Source organism: Spea bombifrons, chromosome 10 (genome assembly GCF_027358695.1).
Source record: "Spea bombifrons isolate aSpeBom1 chromosome 10, aSpeBom1.2.pri, whole genome shotgun sequence".
Lineage (NCBI taxonomy): Eukaryota > Metazoa > Chordata > Amphibia > Anura > Pelobatidae > Spea > Spea bombifrons.
In genome coordinates, this window is record NC_071096.1 from 7,840,663 (window position 1) to 7,861,905 (window position 21,243).

General features: G+C 41.0%; 1 protein-coding gene across 2 annotated transcripts in view; it reads left to right on the forward strand.

Moving 5' to 3' along the window:
• Positions 1–3,387: 3,387 nt before the first annotated feature.
• Positions 3,388–21,243, forward strand: part of KCNQ1 (potassium voltage-gated channel subfamily Q member 1) — a 38,225-nt gene continuing 20,369 nt past the window's right edge. The window contains exons 1-2 of one of the 2 annotated variants that reach the window (XM_053448905.1): positions 3,388–3,548; positions 8,729–9,237. In XM_053448905.1, the coding sequence (XP_053304880.1) occupies positions 8,858–9,237 (380 nt within the window). In that variant the 5' untranslated portion in view covers positions 3,388–3,548; positions 8,729–8,857. Of the gene's footprint in view, positions 3,549–8,497; positions 9,238–21,243 lie in introns of those variants that run through there. The other variant, XM_053448904.1, reaches the window with a different exon arrangement.

Consider the following 21,243-nt stretch of genomic DNA (forward strand, 5'->3'; position numbering starts at 1 on the left):
GAAGATTTAATCAATCAAAACCAATACACTTTGACAAAGCTTTTTTCCACCCATTTTAACCATCTATCCGTGTCAGCTTTGCTGTCACGTGACACTTAAGCATTCCCTGAAAAATGATGGATGGAAGAAGTGGGAAGCATTTGGGCATTCAACAAACAGCACAAGGAATAAGTCTGTCTGCATTTAGAGGCAGAGTAGGTGGAACCGCACCTTTGCATTTTGTATTGGACATTGGAGAATATATATATATATATATATATAATTTCTTTTACAGGTTAACTAGTAATATGTAATTTGTGAAGTGGGGAACCATGTAACCTTTAGCTTCCGCTCTAGAGCATATTACTGGTAGTTAAAACACTCGCTAGTTATACTAACACTAAGCTGGTTACAAAGAATTGGAGCGTTGAGTAAATGTGCGTGACCAGACTGGATTCCATAACGTCGTAATCCTTAAATTTTGCTAAATGTATAATTTTTTTAAAAAAAGGAACCTGTCATCGCATTAACGATTAACATTCTCTGTAGAGAACACGGGGCAGGCGTGCAAATGGCTATTTGCACACCCTTGCCCTTTTTCTAGCTTCCCCTGTCTCATATGCAAATCAGTGACTTCAAACTGCGGTGATAAATCTGCATGCAGGGGCTATTATTAAATACACAACTTCAATGATTAAAATCCCCTCCTACCTCTTATTACGGGCGTGTTGCTCGTTACCTTGGTAAATATCGGCTTCTAAGTAAGCGAAAGCCTGCTGAACACTTAAGATAGGACCAGTGTCTTAACTGTGGCACCATGGCAAACACCGTTACTAGCGTCGCCCCGTTCTTCCCGTGGAGCGGGCTGTAGCCTAAATTGAATTGGAGGTATAAAAAGAATGTGTTGCGTAGAATGCCTTACTGCCCGGTCACGGTGCGATATTCTGACATTCTGAACATGGACATGTAGCAGAACTGCCCCTGTCCTATAGCTTTAAATCTACTCTCATATTAGGGCTTCATTATATCCTTCATTTTTCATTATTATTTTTTTTATTATTTTTAATAAGTTACTATGGTAATGGTTAAATACTGACAGTTATATGGGGCTTCGGGACAATAGGCCCTGATTTAATATTTCTATATATAACATCTGGGAAAAAAAATAATGATTAAATAGCAAAAAAATTATAATTCTCAAAACATAGCCCTTTTGCCTTAAAATTTATAGATGGAGTGGAAACAAACTCCTCCTGACACTGGAACGAGGATTAATCCCCGGAAAATCTAGCCCCTTCCTCTAAGCATCTGACGGATGAACATTTCGTTTTATTCTGGAAATCTTCTCGCTTGCTTAAGCACAACTACCTCTTAATATTTATAAAAAAGAATTACCAATTTTTACGGCTAATACTTCACCGAAAGCCCGTGTTTCCAAAGTGGCGTTTAAATTCCGTCGGGACGCCAAAGACTCAAGAGAATGGGTTAAATGGCGTTCGGCGGAATTCCGGTAATCACAGGTCCTCGTCCGTCTTCTGCTGTATCGGATGTTGGTTCATTCGGATTTTTGACTGCATTGTAAAGACTTCTGACGACAAATGTTACACTTTCTGATGTTTCCGATTTGATATGTTTAAAGTATGTTTTGTACGAAAGACTTGTGGCACGTGATGATTCAATTAAAAGATTTTTTTGTTGGGTACGTCGTTTCCTTTCTTTGGGGTGCAAGACGGGAGTCTGTGATGCATGGATGAGGTTCGCTGGCAATGGGGGGGGTGTGGGGAGGTCTGAAGATGGAAGGGGACAGAACCACAAGCCCACCTTACCAGAAGAGCTATCTCGGGACCCTTCGCTTTGTGACCATGTTGGATCTCTTTTGAAATTAAATAGAGCAGGTCGGAGAAGAGTGATCGGCAAGCGTGGTGCCGGGGCAGAGAAACCCCCAGCTGGCCATCTGGGCAGATGCCCGGTGGGCCAGTAAAGCCACATACATACTGATACTGGCACTCCAGCGGCACCTTGGGTCCTGTAGACTGCAATTCCCCCACAACGCGGCCTTTGGTTAATAGACCCCAAAGGGTTGACAACACAACTCTCCCTTTAGTGAATAAACCCCTTTCTGCGGTATATGAACTAACCTTGTACTCCCTGGTGACCTAGTGGAAGTCTGTGCCTGTCTCTGAATAGACTGCATGTCCTCACTTACGCTACCCTTGGTCTCCGAGCGCCGGGATAAAGCATCAAACACCAGCCCGAGAAGCCAGCGAGCTGCGCATGGGCGAAAGAACTGCACTGTCTTGGGTACAGGCCTGGGACAACTTGCGGAGGAGATCACCGATTGCCCCAACCGGCCCTGCGCCTGTATCGTAGCAGCGCATGGACGTCCTGCAACCCGTGCACCTTCCTCAGCACACCGCTGGCTTCTCGCCTATTGATTGTCCACCAACCACATCCGATAGGATTTAGACTCTTGGGTTTTTATGGTGGCCGTTCCTTGACAAACACGGTCAGTATATAAAATTCACTCGCTGGTTTAATTAAAAGAAGCCGCCGGAGGAGTTCTTAGACCGCCAGGTTAAAAGTGAGTGAAGCAGGTCAAACCACTTTCCCTTTTCAGGACCAAGTTCTCTACGTCTCTCTGTATGGACGCCCAGCTCGTCCTCCGGCCCGGGTCAGCCCAGGTAGTCTGGCGTGAGCTTGGAGACCCTGCTGCCCCGCGGCAATTCACGAATAATCCGATATAACACGACCTAAAAAATTCATCTGATTACAAATAACAATAAGTAGAGCTGAAAACGTTACAGTACAATTGTAAGCTCTTCGAACAAGAGTGACCAATCTCCTTTTGGATCAACCTTGTGATGTTTGTGGTCTTAAATATGGCGCCAGACTTAGAAACCCTCAGGGTTTTTGCGCCAATCTCAGGGGTAGATTCTCAGGGTCATACAGTCTAGAACTGACTCCTTAATATTCTCCCCTGCTCTGATCATATATAAGACTGCTAATTAGTTCTTTCCCTCCCAGTATGTTACGGTTGATCTCCCTGCTTGAACGCAGGTGACTCACTTAAAGTGAATCTTTAAATAATGACGTGCTACGGTTTCCATGGGGACTGCTCATTTGGGTAACACATTTGGCGAATCACTACTTAGAATCTTCACGATGTGCTGTTAAAGGGTTAATATTTCAAGAGTCTCCAGGTCGGCTCAATAAAAAAAAAAAAAAAACCTGCCTGTATTATTCAGATGAAAAAGTCAGATTTTTTATTTTTTTTTAAAAAAAGGTGCATTTGTTAAATCTGTGAGCGCTCAATCTGATTGGAGGGTTTTCTGCAAGCCGGCGGGTGAATAGTTAATCATGCAGGGATCAGAAGAAAATGGGGAGGCTTTTTTTTTTTTTTAAGAAGCAGTCTCAGGTTACAAAATGTTTCATGGCTGCCAGGAGAGCCTTTTGTGTTAATTGTCAAGCTTCCTGTATTACACACACACATACAAAAAATCCCTTTATTACAACATAAAAGGGCACTGTACCTTTAAGAAGCCTCTCAGCAATTAAACTTTCAATTTAAGGTAAGAAAGTCATTTTTTTCTTTTTTTTTTTTTCTGCCCCAGCTGGGAGGGAGAGAGAAAGGCAGTGAAATGAAGTAGGAAGTGCCGGGTGGCTGGTGGCTTAAAGTTTACATGGCATCCAAAAGGAAATGTTACGGCTTCCTAGAACGCTTTCCTCTGTAAGGGTCACAGTCGTCTTCAAGGAGCTCCAGAGACACGCCGGGGAAGCAGGTGAGATGTTTGGGCCGAGGAACCTCCGAGACCGCGTGCCCAGGTCAGGCAGGCAGACAGGCAGGCAGACAGACAGGCAGACAGACAGGCAGACAGGCAGACGGTAGCCCCGTTTAGCAGATCTGGCCCGGGGTGCCGCTGTAAGGCTGCCGTGGCTCTAACGCACGGTATAGATACAGGAAATGTTTGCTTGTTTGTTTTCAAACAATAATCAGGATGTCACTTTAACCCCTTAGGTCCCAGAAGCCTTTAACGGAACGGGTTATAGAGCAGGAGTCGTAGGTCGGAAGCGCTGCAATTGCGTTGCTCGGTTTGCTTCCGTGTGATCATCATTATTATTATTATTATTATTATTATATTGTTATTATTATTATCTTTTATTTATATAGCGCCAACAATTTCCTCAGCGCTGCTTACAGTCCGTGCGTTCAAAGGGTCCGACGAAAGCAGAACCGACAGACTTAGACGAACCCATACGTTAGGTAAAGAGAGAGGGCTTGGCTCGCAAGCTTACAATCTACAGGATAAAATAATGCTTTTACATAGCACCGTGGAAACTAGACTCCCTTCGGTTGGTTAGCATCATAATGTATCCGGAGCAAACCGGTGGCGCTTTTATTATCTTCTTTTACTTAAATAGCGCCGACAATTTCCGCAGCGCTTCACAAAGCTCGTAAGTTCTTATTGAATGTATAGTGTATGTTATATTAGGCAGGTATAGTGTATGTATAGTGTATGTTATATTAGGCAGGTGTAGTGTATGTATAGTGTATGTTATATTAGGCAGGTGTAGTGTATGTATAGAGTATGTTATATTAGGCAGGTATAGTGTATGTTATATTAGGCAGGTGTAGTGTATGTATAGAGTATGTTATATTAGGCAGGTGTAGTGTATGTTATATTAGGCAGGTGTAGTGTATGTATAGTGTATGTTATATTAGGCAGGTGTAGTGTATGTATAGAGTATGTTATATTAGGCAGGTATAGTGTATGTTATATTAGGCAGGTGTAGTGTATGTATAGAGTATGTTATATTAGGCAGGTGTAGTGTATGTTATATTAGGCAGGTGTAGTGTATGTATAGTGTATGTTATATTAGGCAGGTGTAGTGTATGTATAGAGTATGTTATATTAGGCAGGTATAGAGTATGTTATATTAGGCAGGTGTAGTGTATGTATAGAGTATGTTATATTAGGCAGGTGTAGTGTATGTTATATTAGGCAGGTGTAGTGTATGTTATATTAGGCAGGTATAGAGTATGTAATATTAGGTATGTATAGTGTATGTTAGGCAGGTATAGAGTATGTTATATTAGGTATGTAAAGTGTATGTTCTATTCGGCAGGTATAGTGTATGTTATATTAGGCAGGTATAGTGTATGTATAGTGTATGTTATATTAGGCAGGTATAGTGTATGTTATATTAGGCAGGTGTAGTGTATGTTATATTAGGCAGGTATAGAGTATGTAATATTAGGTATGTATAGTGTATGTTAGGCAGGTATAGAGTATGTTATATTAGGTATGTAAAGTGTATGTTCTATTCGGCAGGTATAGTGTATGTTATATTAGGCAGGTATAGTGTATGTATAGTGTATGTTATATTAGGCAGGTGTAGTGTATGTATAGTGTATGTTATATTAGGCAGGTATAGTGTATGTATAGCGTATGTTATATTAGGCAGGTATAGTGTATGTTATATTAGGTATGTAAAGTGTATGTTATATTAGGTATGTAAAGTGTATGTTATATTAGGCAGGTATAGTGTATGTTATATTAGGCAGGTATAGTGTATGTATAGTGTATGTTATATTAGGCAGGTATAGTGTATGTATAGCGTATGTTATATTAGGCAGGTATAGTGTATGTTATATTAGGTATGTAAAGTGTATGTTATATTAGGCAGGTATAGTGTATGTATAGTGTATGTTATATTAGGCAGGTATATTGTATGTTATATTAGGTAGGTATATTGTATGTTATATTAGGTATGTAAAGTGTATGTTCTATTCGGCAGGTATAGTGTATGTTATATTAGGCAGGTATAGTGTATGTTATATTAGGCAGGTATAGTGTATGTATAGTGTATGTTATATTAGGCAGGTATATTGTATGTTATATTAAGGTATGTATATAATAGGATTAATAATGAAATTCTGTAAAACTTCACCAAATACTCTCTGGCATCCTTACGTTGCGATTTTAAGTTCCCGTTTGAATTCAGTATATCTTGGACCAAAGCAATCGTATAAACAAAAAAGTGTTATTTTTGTTATAGCAACATACTAACCTTTTCTCTTCTCAGTAAGTATCGAGTTGACAAACACCGATATGTGACAATCTGGGCAAATCTCTGTAGAATGTGATTGAAACATTTAAATATGTAAAGGGGATTTACGGGAGGAAAGTTTTATTTTGATGGCGGAGAAGTATTAGAACAACAGGCCATGATCTAAAACTAGAGGGTCAGAGGCTTAGATGGATGTAAGGAAGTTTTACTCTACTGAGAGGGTGCTGGATAAGTGGAATGGCCTCCCATCAGATGTGGTATATGCTAATACAATATGCATTAGTTCAGCATTTATGGGATGCACATCGCAGTGATACAATGAGATACCCTAAATTCTTTAAATACCGAGGGGTAACTTAAAGCACACAGAACCGAGGGGGCGTTCAGAAGGTAACATAGAATTTGATGGCGGATCAGACCCATTCACCCCCGTCTAGTCGCCCGTTTTTACCCTCCTATAAAGACTCCAACCTTAATCTTCCGCCTCTCCTGCTGTCTGCAGACCCCCCCCAAGGCAAACAGCCTCCTGTGTGTATATGTACAGGTCTTTATGTATATGTCACAGGGGGGGGGGGCTTTGATTGATTGATTTGATATTATTCATGATTGTTCCCTTTATTTACCTGGATTGGGATTATCAAAACAATTGGCAGCCCCTTAATGACAAAGCCCGTGTACGGGCCCACAATGCATTGTTTTTAATGGGTTTAAGGAACTGACTTGCTTTTCAATCACTATTGTGGCCTTTTGTGGACAGGCTATTGTTAGTATTTATATTGCCCCCCCCCCCCCCACACACTTCAAATAGGACTTTGTTATCTGAAAAAAAATATATAAATATCATTACTAATACATAAAAAAATAAAAGTTAAAAATAAAATTCCCATTTTATGTGCACACAAATTATGTTTTTTGTTACTTTCCCTTTATGTTCAGTATTTTTACACAATTCTCCCCTTTTATAGCGTGCAGATACTATGCTGTTGCTGGCTATGCGGCCACAAGGTGGCGCTGTAAACATGAATACGGTTTTGGTCTGTTTAAAAAATATATACTGTTCAACAGGCAAAACGTAGTCATTTTGCCGTCTGGGCTTGGTTTTTTTTCTTTCAATACCCCCCCCCCCCATATATATATATATATATATATATATATATATATATATATATATATATATATAAGGATTGAGGGCTGGCACTACACATTCCGCACGGATTATCGCGCGTCACCTTTTTTTTTTGGATATCATTTTACAATACACTCTTTTGTTCTTTAAGAATAAAAAACGTGAAGCAGGTGCCTCTCGGATTTGCCTGTTCATTGTGACATTCTCCCCTCTATTACTTCTACCCTCTTCTCTCCAGAACTTGGATTTCATCTCCAGATAGGGCGTGAAAGAAGTTAAACAGAAAAAAAAAAAAATTCTACATCTCTGGGGCCACATTGCCATTATTATTATTTATTTATGCGGCGCCATCATATTCCGTAGCGCTGTACAATGAGTAAACAGGACATATGCGCATTGCATAATAATGTTAATTACAGAAACAAGAAATTGGAACCTAAAAGAAAAATCAACCACACGTTTCACCTTAAGGCTTCATCAGGAGTGATGGGAGTTATAGTACCAATAACTAGATCCAACCAATCAGAAATTCCAGATTCTGTGACATAATTGCCAAGGGCAGATAATGTAACACACTTTTCTAAATATGTCTATACCCCGGGGCTCATGGACTCCTTTTTCTTTTTTCTAGTTTACATCAAAACAGAAAGGAATGTACTCTGCCCCGAGGGGGGTTATTTACTAGCCACAGACTTGGCTTTCTTAAGGTTTAAGTTCTTTCTTCTTCTTCTCTCCATATGTGAAAGTAGACATTTGAGAAACATTACAGGCAATTAAGTAGCTGATCAGGAAAGACCGAGGGATCTCACTGTGTCCGGCTTGGAGGAGAGACGAGAGAGATGGGGGGATGTGATAGAAACGGTTAAATACGTAAAGGGATTCAACAAAGGACAGGAGGGAAGTTTATTTCAAAGGAGGAGAAATGTTAGAACAGGAGGTCGTTATCTAAAACCAGAGGGTCGGAGGCTTAGGTGGGACGTAAAGACGTTTAACTGTACTGAGAGGGTGGTAGATAAGTGGAACAGCCTCCCAGCAGAAGGGGTAGAGGCTAATACAGTGAGGGAATTTAAACATGCGTGGGATGTGCATATGGCTCAAGACCAACGACTTATTAAGGTTTGCCATCAGAAAAACGGGCAGACCAGATGGTCCGAATAGACCCGTTCTGCCGTCAAGTTCTATGTTTCTTGCTCAGCGTAGAAGTTCTTTCTGTGAATGAAACGTATCCGTATTTTCCATTCCTTTCATTCATTCACACGCTGCTTTAGTAAAAATAAAACCAGAGAGAAAAGGTGGCTTTAAGAAAGCAAAGCGTGCCAAACAAACGGGTTGCGGGGAGGAGAGCGTGAAGTCGCATCGCTTAGCAGATCGGCCCCCGGTCTCTGGTGTGAATGCTGCGTTCGGAGAGGTATAGGAAAGGGCTGCCGCTGTTAACCTTGTGCTGCAGATCCCTCCCTTCTTAAAGCAGTCATCGGGAGGGAGTAGATGTGGGCAGGACCTCAACTCGTGTTTTGTTACTAACCCGAATTTTGTTTCAAACTGTTTCTTATCCAGAATTAAGAAGTTGGCGAGCCGACGGCGAGCGGAGGATCCAGCGAGGTCTGCGGCTCTCTTTGTGTTTTGTTCATGCCACTTGAAAGCTGCTGAGTGAGGGGAAAGGGGGGGTCGTTTGCTTTATTCCCAATGTCAACCTCTCCAAAGTCAGAACCGAGGAACTGGAAGATTAAGCTCGTATCGTCCAAAAAGAACCTTCGGAATAAGCAGACGCCGCTGGAAATGAATGAAAACGCGGCCAACGCGCACTACGAGCCCATCAACTTACCCCCCCAGGCGTTTAACAGCAACGGGCAGCAATCTCAGGAACGCAACGACACAACTTTCGAGCTCAAACGCGATGTTCTCATTAACACCGAGTCCCCGCGGCCGGCTGTGAACCTGGATCCGAGGGTCTCGATATACAGCGTCCGGCGACCGCTGCTCACCCGCTCCAACGTACAGGGGAGAGTTTATAACTTTTTAGAGCGACCTACAGGATGGAAGTGCTTCGTCTACCACTTCACGGTGTGAGTATCCGCTTTTGTTTTCTATTTTTGCCACCGAGTACCTCAGAGACTAAAAATGGTGAAAAGGGGTCTTTTACGCCCTCCCCAAGAAAAAAATAAGATGGGAAAAACTGAAATATAAAATTTTACGGCATTTGGACCATCTAGCCTTAATGTAGAGACCTTAATCAGTCGTTGGCCTCGTCTTAAATTCAGGAGGCTTATTCCTATCCTTATGTGTGTTTCAATCCCATCGCTATATTACCCTCTACCACTTCTGCTGGGAGGCTGCCCCAGACCCTCTAAAAAAAACAAATTGTCTTCTGACAACCTATGAATCATAATTTTAATTTTGCTGAATACGTTTTATAGCATAAGAGACATTTTCACCATTTTTCCAGTAGATATAATAAATATATGTATTATTATTTAGATAATGTCCTCTAGGGCTGTACGATTTCATGCATTACGTGAGATAAAACCCAACAGGGGTCTTGAGCAGCGTAAGGTTATGTGAAATTCGTACTCGGAATGTCTGTCAAAACTGTAAGTAAATCGTAAACAAATAAAGTTATTGATGCCACCAAAGCTGTCCCGTTTTTGGGTGAAAAAGCAAAAAAATTGGTGTTAACGCTTCCACCGTATGTTACGTTAGGTGTAATTAGCAATAGAGTGCGTACTTTATTGATAAATATTGCTCTATTATCTTATACACCCTGAATATGAGGCTTGACGTCGGGTATGACACAGCCCATCCTTAAGATGGCGCTATACATGGTGGCGCCGGTTGGCAATGCTGCGTTTGTGTCGTAATATTTCAACATAAGCCTATATTTTTCTTATATTGTAACTTTTCTCTTTTGTTTATGCCTGCGCAGTGCTGTGTTATAATAAGATTAGTGGAGTTTTGGTTTTCAGGCTGTGGAGAAACAGTATTTACCCCGCTGTAATCCGCTGTGGGCTTTATTTACCAAACTGTGCGTCTGCGTATTAATTTACCAGAATAAGAATTCTGCTTTATGAAAGGGCTGGACCCGTTCGGCCCCATCTCGTCTGCTCATTTCTCCTGATGTAAAGACTCAAACCTTAATCAGTCGTCGGTCTCAGGAGCCGTACGCCTGTCCCATGCTTGTTTAAATTCCCTCACTGTATTAACCTCTACCACTTCTCCTGGGAGGCTGTTCCATTTATCTGCCACCCTCTCGGGAAAGTGAAACGTTCTCGTGTTGCATCTGAGAAGGTCTGAGTCGGCCCTGTACGCTGCGTAGATTTAGTTATTCGGGACTAAGGTGGCCCTCCTTTGCAGGAGAAACTGGTGGTGAATAGAGACTCCTGGATAAAGTCAATAAAAGAGTTTTTTTTTGGCTCGGCTCCGTTTGTTACTGTGAAAGGACACGCTGTGTTTGATAAATCCACTTACAAAGTGTTTATTTACTATTAGTGGAAACTTCATTAGATACTCTGTGCTGCCAGACCAGACTTCTCCGGCCAAATGTTTATGGAACAAAAGTCAAGAAACCCAAGAGAAGAAAACACTTTATGACTCGAAGGCCTCGTCTCCCGGCTAGCGGGTGATAGAAATTTAAGGTTTCCCTCCGGAGCTATCATAAATACCAGGTGGGGGATGAGTCTCATGGGCAATAAAAGGGTTAACGCCACTAATGATGAATACAAGCATGGTTTAAGTGCCGATGCATTTCACAAGGTCCCCTAAAGATTTACCCTTTGCCTTCGCTACACGTTAATTAATATTTATTCTTGACAGTTTTTTCATGGATATTGTCTTTTTATATGTTTTAGACAATTATTTCTGATGAATTTGCAATATTAAGCAGCAAAACAAATAGTGTATACGTGACAATTATTCCTTTCCTGAATAATTCCTTCTCTATCTCTCTGTTGGTCTTTCTTTTTTTCTCTTTTTTTTTTTTTTTTCTCCTGTCTCCTTTTTTCGCTATTTTTTGTCTCTCTTCTTTCACTTTTCCTCGCTTTTATCCTATCTTTGCATTAAAGGCCACTTGGTCATCCTACTCTTGTATATAATCCTCATAGCGTTGCCTCGACCAGTTTAATACCGTGATTTTATATCAAATTCTGATTAAAATATATGAAGTTTCAAGAAATGAATGCAAATCTAGCAGTAATATAATTGGCATGACAACATATCAATCAAGATGTGGCTCTGAGACTAACGTGTACATAGTCTTCTCACATTTAACTGTATAATGTTAATATGATGTATGCTCGGGTAATGGAGGCGGCCATCTTGCTTTGCTGGTAGATTAATAACGACAATGCTTCAGCGCCATTACCGCAAACCTAAATAGTGTTATTATTTTTACATTTTGTTTAATTATCAGAAATTGAACAGTTTCTACTTTAGTTCCTGAAAAGCCTATAAAACCCCCAACATGGCTGCGCGTGGCCCTGACTGGAAATAGCTTTGCTTGCGCATGAGAATGCTGAGCGAGTGTTTCCTCCGACCTCACGCCTTCCCTGTCAGTCGACCTGCGGAGAGGTCAGGGAACGGGGTGCAAAGTTTTATGAGACATACGTGAAGGGACGCGTTTTCTGCCGCAATTTATGGCTTTTTGTTCGTTTTATGAGGTGCAGCGTGGGGCGTAATATTCTCCCCGACTGCATCCGACTAAAATATTATTTAACAAATTAGTACAGTAAAAAAAATAAAATAAAAATTTGGAGAGGAGAAAACTGTATCAACTCACAACTATTCATTAGTTACGTTTATAGGATTTCTTGAAAGTCATCTCGCTGATTGAACTATGCCTTACGCAGGGTTATCGCTGTACTTCAGGTTTAACCCCTTATAACACATCATAAAATTGGTTATTTGAAAGACCCGACTCTCATAAATCCCAGCATTACAGAATAATTCCCAGCTGAGTTTGGTTAATCGTTGCCCCATTAAATAAAACATTCAGTTCACGCCTCTTGAAGTGCCTTCGCCGAAGGAAAGAACCGTTTAGAGCATTATTTGCTCATTTTGATTTTAAATTAGCCTTGACATCATTTGATGCGTATGCGGGAGACGTTACCTGGGGTCGGATTAAATCACTCACGTGGTGCTCTACAAATCGGAATTGTAACCGGTTAACGCTGTCACAAAACCTAATTGTTTAGATGTTTTGGAGCTGGGTGGCCAGTCGATTAACGCGACCCTCATTGTGATTTCCGTATAGCCATTTACCTATTTTTAGGAAGCTATAGATTTTGTATTACATGATTGAGTTTTAACCCCTTAAGGACAATGGGCGACCGTTTATTTACGTGGATACCACGTTCATCGGGCCCCTCAGAGACCGATTTTTCCTTTCATTTCGAAACAAATGCAATTTCCAGTCCGTTTTAAGTTTTGCGATAAGCAGAAACAAAAGTCAGGGTCAGACTTGAAGTAAAGTTGGAATGTATTTGTCCCGACCTGTATTTAGTCCGATACAATTGTATGTTTTCCAAGAGCTACAGCTGAAAAGGCAGTCAAGGTGAACACTATTCATTCTCTCGCTCAGAATTGGTTGGTAACCTCGAGTAAAACAGTTTATACCCCAAATGTTATTGTTGATGTGAAAGAATGATCATTCCGTCCGCCGTGTCCGGGGTACCGGCGGGATTTATTATTCAGTAGTTAAATCAGTGAGTATCTCCTCATCCATTGAGTGATACATTATCCAGGGCCAGCTCAGCCCTTAAAGCTCTCGAGTTTGCTAGGCTCATCATGATGAATAGCGAAGTGAAGGAGTGGAAACCATAATTCTTCTGACAACTCTCCGTTTAGTGAATAAACCACTCCTTTTTTTGCATTTTTAATTTGAAACCAAAGGAAGCAATTTAGACTTTCCGAAAAACTGTGGCCTTTTTTTTGTTTTAATTTAGTTTTGCTGTTTATAACGTAAATGGGATTTTGTGCTTAAATCCGCTCTATCACTGAGGCTGGTAAGTGCGTTCATCATCTAGCCCTATTATCGCCGTCATGATTTCCTCTCGTCTAAATTTAGGTCTTGGCTGAATTTTTTTCAGTTCTGTTTCTGAAATTTCTCTTTTCACTAAAGTGCATCTGCTGCTCTTCCAGAGGAGAAACTTTTATCACACTTCCTCCAAGGCGACGGCTCCGACGTCACACACTTTTTTGTTTTGGAACCTTAGCCGGAAAATCCGTCTATCCTTTTATACCCCTTGATGTGTTAAAAATCCTCTCACATATCCTACTCTCTCCGCTTCCAGGGTATGTATACAATGGAGTGAGTTCAAGTAACATAACATGACGCAATTTTTGCACGGTGAAAGAAATGGACATGTTGAGTATTCTATTTTTTATTTTTTTTTGGACAAGGCTATTAATTTATTATAATTTTGCCAGCCCTGTACTATGCGAATTGATTCTGTATGCCTGCATACGTTTGCCATTTCAAATTTCTTTTACTGGTTCCGTGATCTTTTTGGGAAACACTTTTTACTATTCCAGATAGCGGAGGAATAACGTAAATGCTTCTTCCTGTGACAATGAGTGGACCATGGGCTAGGCTTTGTAGAGCAGTATGTTGCCCATGCGTACGAGCTGCCACCGTGCTTTGTCTCTATCACTACTTACGGTCTTCAACAGGGGGGACCTGGCGATGACGAGGTGGACCTGGCACTTTAAAGCCAGCTGCTGCCTGATGGCATAAGTGCGGCCCATGGCTGGATTATGCATGGTGCCTGGTTAATGAGCTGCAGGTGTGGCAGCTCGGTAAGTGTCTTTTCTTTCCAGGAAGACACCAATATCTAATTGAAGGAGCACAATTTACTATCTGGCCGTGAATCTTTATGAAGTCGCAGTCCAGCTCTTGTTTAGTGTCCTGAAAACTAATGTTGGGTTGCCCTGGTCGCTGTACTTCTCAAAGACGCCGATATTAAGAACATGACTTGATGACGCCATTTATTTAAAGGCTATTCCAGACCGTAGCGTACAACCAAAACCCAACACTCTCAATTGAAGTCCTTCAGGACATGAAAGCCGCTGTTTATATAGCGCGCTTCCTGCTCCTTGTTAGGGCACGGCAGGCAGCGACCATCAACACCTCTGGAATAATTGCAGGATTTCCTCTGCCAATCAAGCCGGGATAGAACATGTTTGCGGTGGTTGGATACCAAAGATCACAGAAACCCTTAGAACAATCTGTGTCGGTTAATTAGTCTAATTGACAGGACTCTATCAATGCTTTGTGTCCTGAATGACGGAATTATGTCATTTGTAAAGCATTTTTACAGACTAAGCATGTTTAAAGATGCTGTCCCGCTCAGACAAAACATTAACTGCGCTCCTTAGGAGGTTAAGCAACACGTTTTAGGAGATCTGTCCTTTTTATTCTTTCATCTGATGGTTTATTTGCATAAAAGCAACAAAGTAACATTTAAGAAGCTTTTTTTCCCAGATTTTATGGTAACTGCCTATCAATGACAATTAGCAGCGCTGACATCCAAGCCTACAATACTTCAAATAAACATGAGGCTTTGGTACTGTATCGTAGCCAAAGCTTATAAGCTCACCTGTCAAGTCAAGAAAGATGGTAGGCTTTATATACCTCACCCATTTAACCTTTGGTAGGGAAGCCAGTCCATCGGTGCCTGCTTCTACCTAACTGATGTGCTTCCTTCTTTCTTCTCTTATCTTTTGAAGTGGTTTGATGCACCCAAGTCCTTGGACTTCTTGCTATTTATATGTATGTGTTTTGTATTAGAAGCCAGGTATGTGAGATTAAACAAAATGGTCAACTCTCAGGCGGAGCCGGCTGATAACTCTTCTGGGTATTATTTTGTTTTTTTTTAAAGGGTCTCAAAGGCTAACTCGGCTGCTTTCCACAATGGAAACTCACCAAGGCCAGTCACGTCCTCCATACCCTGGAAAGTTACAGTAACTAGCCTCAGGAAGGAGTTGTCGAGATCCATGCACTGAAAATGTCAAAGAAATTCAATTTCTCAAAAGTCTGTAATTCCCAAACACTCCTCTTTGAGACCCAATTCCCCCTGATCTCTTTCATCACCTGATGCCCCTCTTTTCTAGGCATTTTGGGGTTCTACAGCCGTGAAGTTATAACAATATATAGACAACATGCTATTGTTTATAAATTAGGGGCAATAAGATGCATTATACTGCGTCAAAATATTTTATTCACGAATATTTCGAGTCCAATAAAAACTCTTGGTAAAGCTCTGACCACAAGGTTGGTCAGTATTATATGTGTCTTTCCTTGAAGGCCAATTATTTCTTCTGGAAGGTAGCCCCACCAGGTTACACATATAGATACAATATGAATGCACCCGATACATTCTCTACTGGTTTCAGGCTCCGAGGATAAGCTTGGCCATGATTCCCTTTTTAACCAAAAGAACGTAAATGTCCTTAAAAATGGCAGTGTCCCACATCCACCATAATGCCCCTGGACCTCAAGGAACATGGAAAACATAAGAGATTGGTTACTCCTAAACATATTGTAAGGATGTACTAATTCCTTGCCGGGTATTGTTGGTTTATTCATTATTTTAGTATAAAGTAACCTCACGGAACGTTCGCAGCGTGTTCCCTGTATTAAAGCGTGTAGATCTGTTGACTTCCAGAACCGATTTGATCTGTGGCCAACCATACAGGCCCTTATCAAGGTTATCTCTGATGCAAATAAATCATGTAATTAAACCAGCGCTTGAGTAACCTAGAAAGAGTGTCAAGGAGATTCCGTTTAACACGTTTCCTGCCAGAAAGACCTTTAAACCAACACGTTCAAGTATAGCGATTGTTAGAATTCTAAAAGCTTTATTTTTTTTGCCCCGTTTTTTTCGGAATAGCAGAAAAAGTCATTATTCTGCTTGTTAATGTCTTATTTAAACACATAACTTAACTCTCATAAAAAGTCTTCACATAAAAAAAAAAGACTTAAAAATATTTACATGCCTTAGAAGTTTGGTTTTAGTCCACGGAACAGCGATTGTTTGAAAAGTAGCCAAGCGGCATTTAGTTTGGATAATTTAGTGCAAACAGATAGCGTGTAACCAGCCGACTTAATTTGAAGCCTTTCAGAGACATAAGATGTATCGCAAGTCCCGGCATTTGCCAAGGTGGAACGCCTTTAAATACCAAGACTTTTTACGTGACCTTGTTGAACTTGGGAGCTTTTCAATACTCTCATGGCTATATTTTTAACCATTTGTTCTTTGCTGGTGCTGTTAAAATCTGATTAAAGCCTAGTATGGATCCTACCATATAAACAGGTTAACTATATGTTAGGACCCGCATTGGTTTCCATTGAATGGACACTTCAGCCATCATATATGTATGATGCCCAAATGCAGGCTTTAAGTTCTTGACCCCCCACCCACCCACCATCGCAAATACAGAGATTCAGAAGAGCACATTTGCCTCTTTTTCTCCCCGCAGCGCTGATGCTTTCACATCTTCTGCTTTCCACCGCGCACGCTATACTCATCGACAGCCAGATCCAGTGCTGGCTTCTGCAATCATTCCAGAGGGTCTAATGAGACCCTCTTTCATTTTAATTTCAGTGACTGTGCTTTCTCACCAGGGATTGGCTGCTTCAAGCAGCCAATACTGATTGGGAAAAACTGGACCATGTGGCGCTCCCTCCGGGACGATCATAGATTTATATCCCTATTCCAAGACTGAATGTCAGTTGTACAGTCTGTAACTTGTCTATCATGAAATCCTTTACTTTTGATCGATTGATGAGTGTTTCTACCTTTTTTCTTCTTCCTATGGTTCTAGAACACAGCCTACCTTTTTCGCCATTCCACCTTTAAATGATTACATTAACTAAGAGATTACATTCGCTAAGTTAGCTTTTCCTTATGTGAGCCCAAAAAAATAACTAAAAATACCCACAAAAATCTTTTTTTTTTTTTTTTTTTAAAAGTAGTTATGTGCAAAAAATTTTCATCATAGAAATATACACTACAAAAACAATTTTCATGCAAAGTATGCTTATAGGGGAATTTATCTCTTTCTAATTGTGCAAATGCTGTATAATCTTTACTTTTATAGACGAATATTTTAGTGCAAAGTTACTTTTTGAATGTATATTTGCAGTGCTTTATGGCATTATAAGCAGTTTTACTCTATTTGTTGAATTCTGGTGTACGTTCTTGAGGCTGAATTGGGATCGCGCTGTGAATATATAGTGGAGAAGCTCGGGATAACCTTAAAAATTAAGTTTTACTCACCACTCATCCCTATATCCTTATTCTCTTTTATGTCTGACTTGCAAACTATTTTTGTAGTGAATAATATTTCAACATTTTATTTATTTTTCCGTATCAGACATTTTGCACCAGTTTCGCAAATAATGCCTTTTGACGGAGGTTTTATTAAATATTTTATTTATTGATTTATATGGCGCCATGATATTCCGCTGCGCTGTCCAATGGGTAATAATGGATATAATAGATATAATAAGTAGAACATCACATAGCAATTTGGAGTTACAGAAACAAGAGGTAATGAGGCACGTCGAGACAATACATAATTCCAAGGTACTTTAACAGTCAACTCGCGTATCCACTGATACATGTATATATCCAGTGGGGTGGAAGGAGTGGATTGTATTTGAACTTCCTGCTACATCTAAAAACATTCTCCTGCTCCGAAAGTCAGCAGGAAGCCAACGTAAGAGAATCTGCAGATAAAAAAAATGATTTCCTCCAACCTGCTCCAAACGGCAATGTAATTAGAACGATCTGACATTCCGTGATGGTATGGAAATGTTTACACACGTAGGAGAAACCTTATTTACGTTGGCTAGCGTTTCAAAGTGGTCGTGCAACCTTAAAAACACGTTACTTTGATAGACGTAGCATATAAAAACTGTCTGTATATTCTTTCAGGCTGTCCTTCAAGGTGAAAAAAATTGGGGAGAGGGATATATATATTTTTCTACCCCAGTGCCGTGGTTGGTGTTGGCAAAAAGCTGGTTTTATTTCATTTTGCGTCAGTAAACTCCCTTTATCTGCAGACCTGGAGGCCACCATTGTTGTCAGTCATGTGATATTTTGGGTGGCTTTCCCTGCTCAAACACCACACTGAGCTGATGCTTTATGGCAATGCTAATGAAGTCCGTTCCTCCAAAGACTTTCATTAGTTGGAGTGTCTATGGAGTGATTTAAGATTGAGCAATTCTACTACTTACTTCAGGCAGTATGATGAAGAGACGGGGTGTTTTGGGCTCAGATAACCGATTGAGAACGTGTACAAATGGCTAATATGCATCTGCTGAAAACATATTCTGGAAACACTAGAGGTGTCTTAAAAACAGAATATTGTGAAATGCTTATTTTTTAGTACAATCACATAATTGTCAGGAATTTCCGTTTTTTTAGAGTGTATTTCCGTTTCCGATGGCGGTAGGGTGAGCTTGGAATAATTATATTCCACCTTGCAGATATCTCTCCTAGATCGAGGGGCTTTTCGCATTTTCTGAATACTTCTTGCTTTGTCACGTGTAGAAGAAACATATGAGCAGACAGGCCAGTGCAGGCTGTCGCCCCAGGGCTTGGCCAAGCTCCGTGGGCTGGATGGGAAAGGAAACTGGAGCAGATTGGGAACTGGAAGCCGCTCAAGTCATATCCTCCTTGTCCTTTCGTGCACCCTTGCAGCTTCTCTTTGCGCATGAGGACAGGTATCTGCCGGGAGGGAGTCTGCCAGGGCGCACCTGACAAAAAGAAGTAGCCTTTGTGATAGAGCTCTAAATGCCTCTTAACATAAGGGATCTAATACCAGGTTTATAACATAATTCCATCCGTAAATTGTTACAATTAGCTAAGCATAGGCTCTAGAGCGTAAGCCTTGGCGGCCGGGACCTCTCTACCTATTTATCATTTTTTTTCTTAGTCTGTCGGTTCTAGTTTTGTCGCACCCTTTGAACGTATGGACTGTAAATTGTTGGCGCTATATAATAATCATGCTATATCCAATGCCTCCTATAATCTTTTCTCCTTACCAGCCTAAATTTGAATTTGCTTTTTTTTTTTTTTTTTTTTAAAGCGTCTACCCCAGGGATGCCAATCCGCTGATCTACTCCTTTCACACTAAAGTGCTACTTCCTCATAACTCCCTACAGCTTGTAACACAAAGCGTCTCTTCACAGAAGTGTTGATGCTCCAACGGACTTTTCTTTTTTATACCGAAGTACTGTTAGACTGCTCTAGCGCCTCACAGATGTCCTGAAAGAACTTTCAGTTTATAGAATTAAAGCGTCCCGCGTATCGCCGCGTTCCAAGCTCCGCTGTAGATCGCTTTTCTAGTAGAATGTGTTGGAATGTCTCTGGCACACGTTGTCCTTGGGTTTTTCTTTTGGTGTCTTTCCCAAATGATTTCCCTGTCAACAATCTAGGCCTCGGACAAATGGCAAACGTGAATACACAAGCACTTATCAGCGTTGGTCTGCCTGCGTTCGTGAAAAACAATGTCATTAAGCCGTGCTGTGATTGGCTGTTCCAGCCGACAAGCGTTCGGGAGGAATTCAGGACTCTTATCTCGTTAAACTTCCATATCTCTTATACTGTTTAAAGCCCCCCCGACTCACGTCACAGAGGGTTTACCGTAAAAATGGATTTTGTGGATCTTAAAGTAATAAACAAAAGAGAAATGTTGTTTCATACAGTTGAGGACATAGCCTTTACAGCTAAAAAGGTATATAATGTTTAAGCGTTACAGAGTCTCATACACAATGGATAATAATCTTTATGGCAGGTCGAGGAACACGCACCTCGGGCTAGCCGGGCTTCAAGGATTTGGGCCGCCATTATTTTACACTTGATTGAACTCACTGTTTCAGACCAGGCTTGTACCAGATGTCTAGTGTGACCCAAAGCTGAGCCAGTTCTGGCAAAACCTTGACCTCTTCTTCTGGTAGACCATACTTGGTGCCCCGTCTATTTTTGCAGGTATACATGTGCCTATGGTAGAGAAGGGGGTCATCTTACCAAGCATGACATGCCAAATTGACCCTTATTTTCTGTTTTGTGGCCACTTCTGTTCACTAATGAGAACGAGGAACTTGTAAAGTAACTCTGCGTGTTCTGTAAGCTGGACTCTGCCCAGTCCCAGCAGATAGGGTTGGACTCATCCTTGTTGGACTTAACACAGTTTATAGAAGATGGTGCTAAGAAGATAGCGTGTGCTGATTCTATATCTAAATCTGCGACGTTAAACAACGGCTCTGTGATATGTGTATTTGCAGACAAATATGGAAAATATATATATTTTTTTAAAGAAATAAATACAGAAACTCACAAATCAAGTGGCAGAAGTGCAAGGAGCAAACACAACTTGGTGCCCATCGGGGTAATATAAAAGCTGCAGTGTACATTCCATAATAACAATATGATCAGCTAAAACGTAACTTGCTTCTCGGTACAGAGCTGGAAGCGATCTAACAAAATGTAAAATTTATAAATATGTCCCAAAATGTTAAATAAAAGCGAGACAGGCGAGTGCGAGCATCTGGGTTTTTTAGCACTGCTGTGTTTTATTACTGAGCTCCGAACGGATTTAGGAACGGGTTAGTCATCCCGCATCTGGACACGTGTGACATTTAGGAGCGAGACTGTTAAGTGCCGGACTGCCCAGAATAGCTTCCTGCCTCTCATTAATTACAGCGCTCGCTGCCAGACAGGTTATAGAGGTTGTCTGTCTGTGTGCGGCAAACACACGATGAGTGGTTGGAGAACATGGCAGCCAAAGGGTGGGGTGGTGGAAAACCGGCGAGTTCGTAAAACCCAGGGGAGCGGGAGTTTGCGAGCACGGAGTCTGGACTTGAATGTCCATTTCTTGCACGATAAGCAATCATAATGTTTATCCGATGTCTTAGAAAGAATCATGAAGTCCCCCAGGCTGCTCAAAACCTACTGGGTCATTGGCCGGCCTGCTCACCATTACAGATTTCATACTTCATTCCCTGCTCAAATTCCATTTTTAATGCACCTTAACGGCTTGTAGTACCTTTAAATTAAAAAATTTGGTTCTCC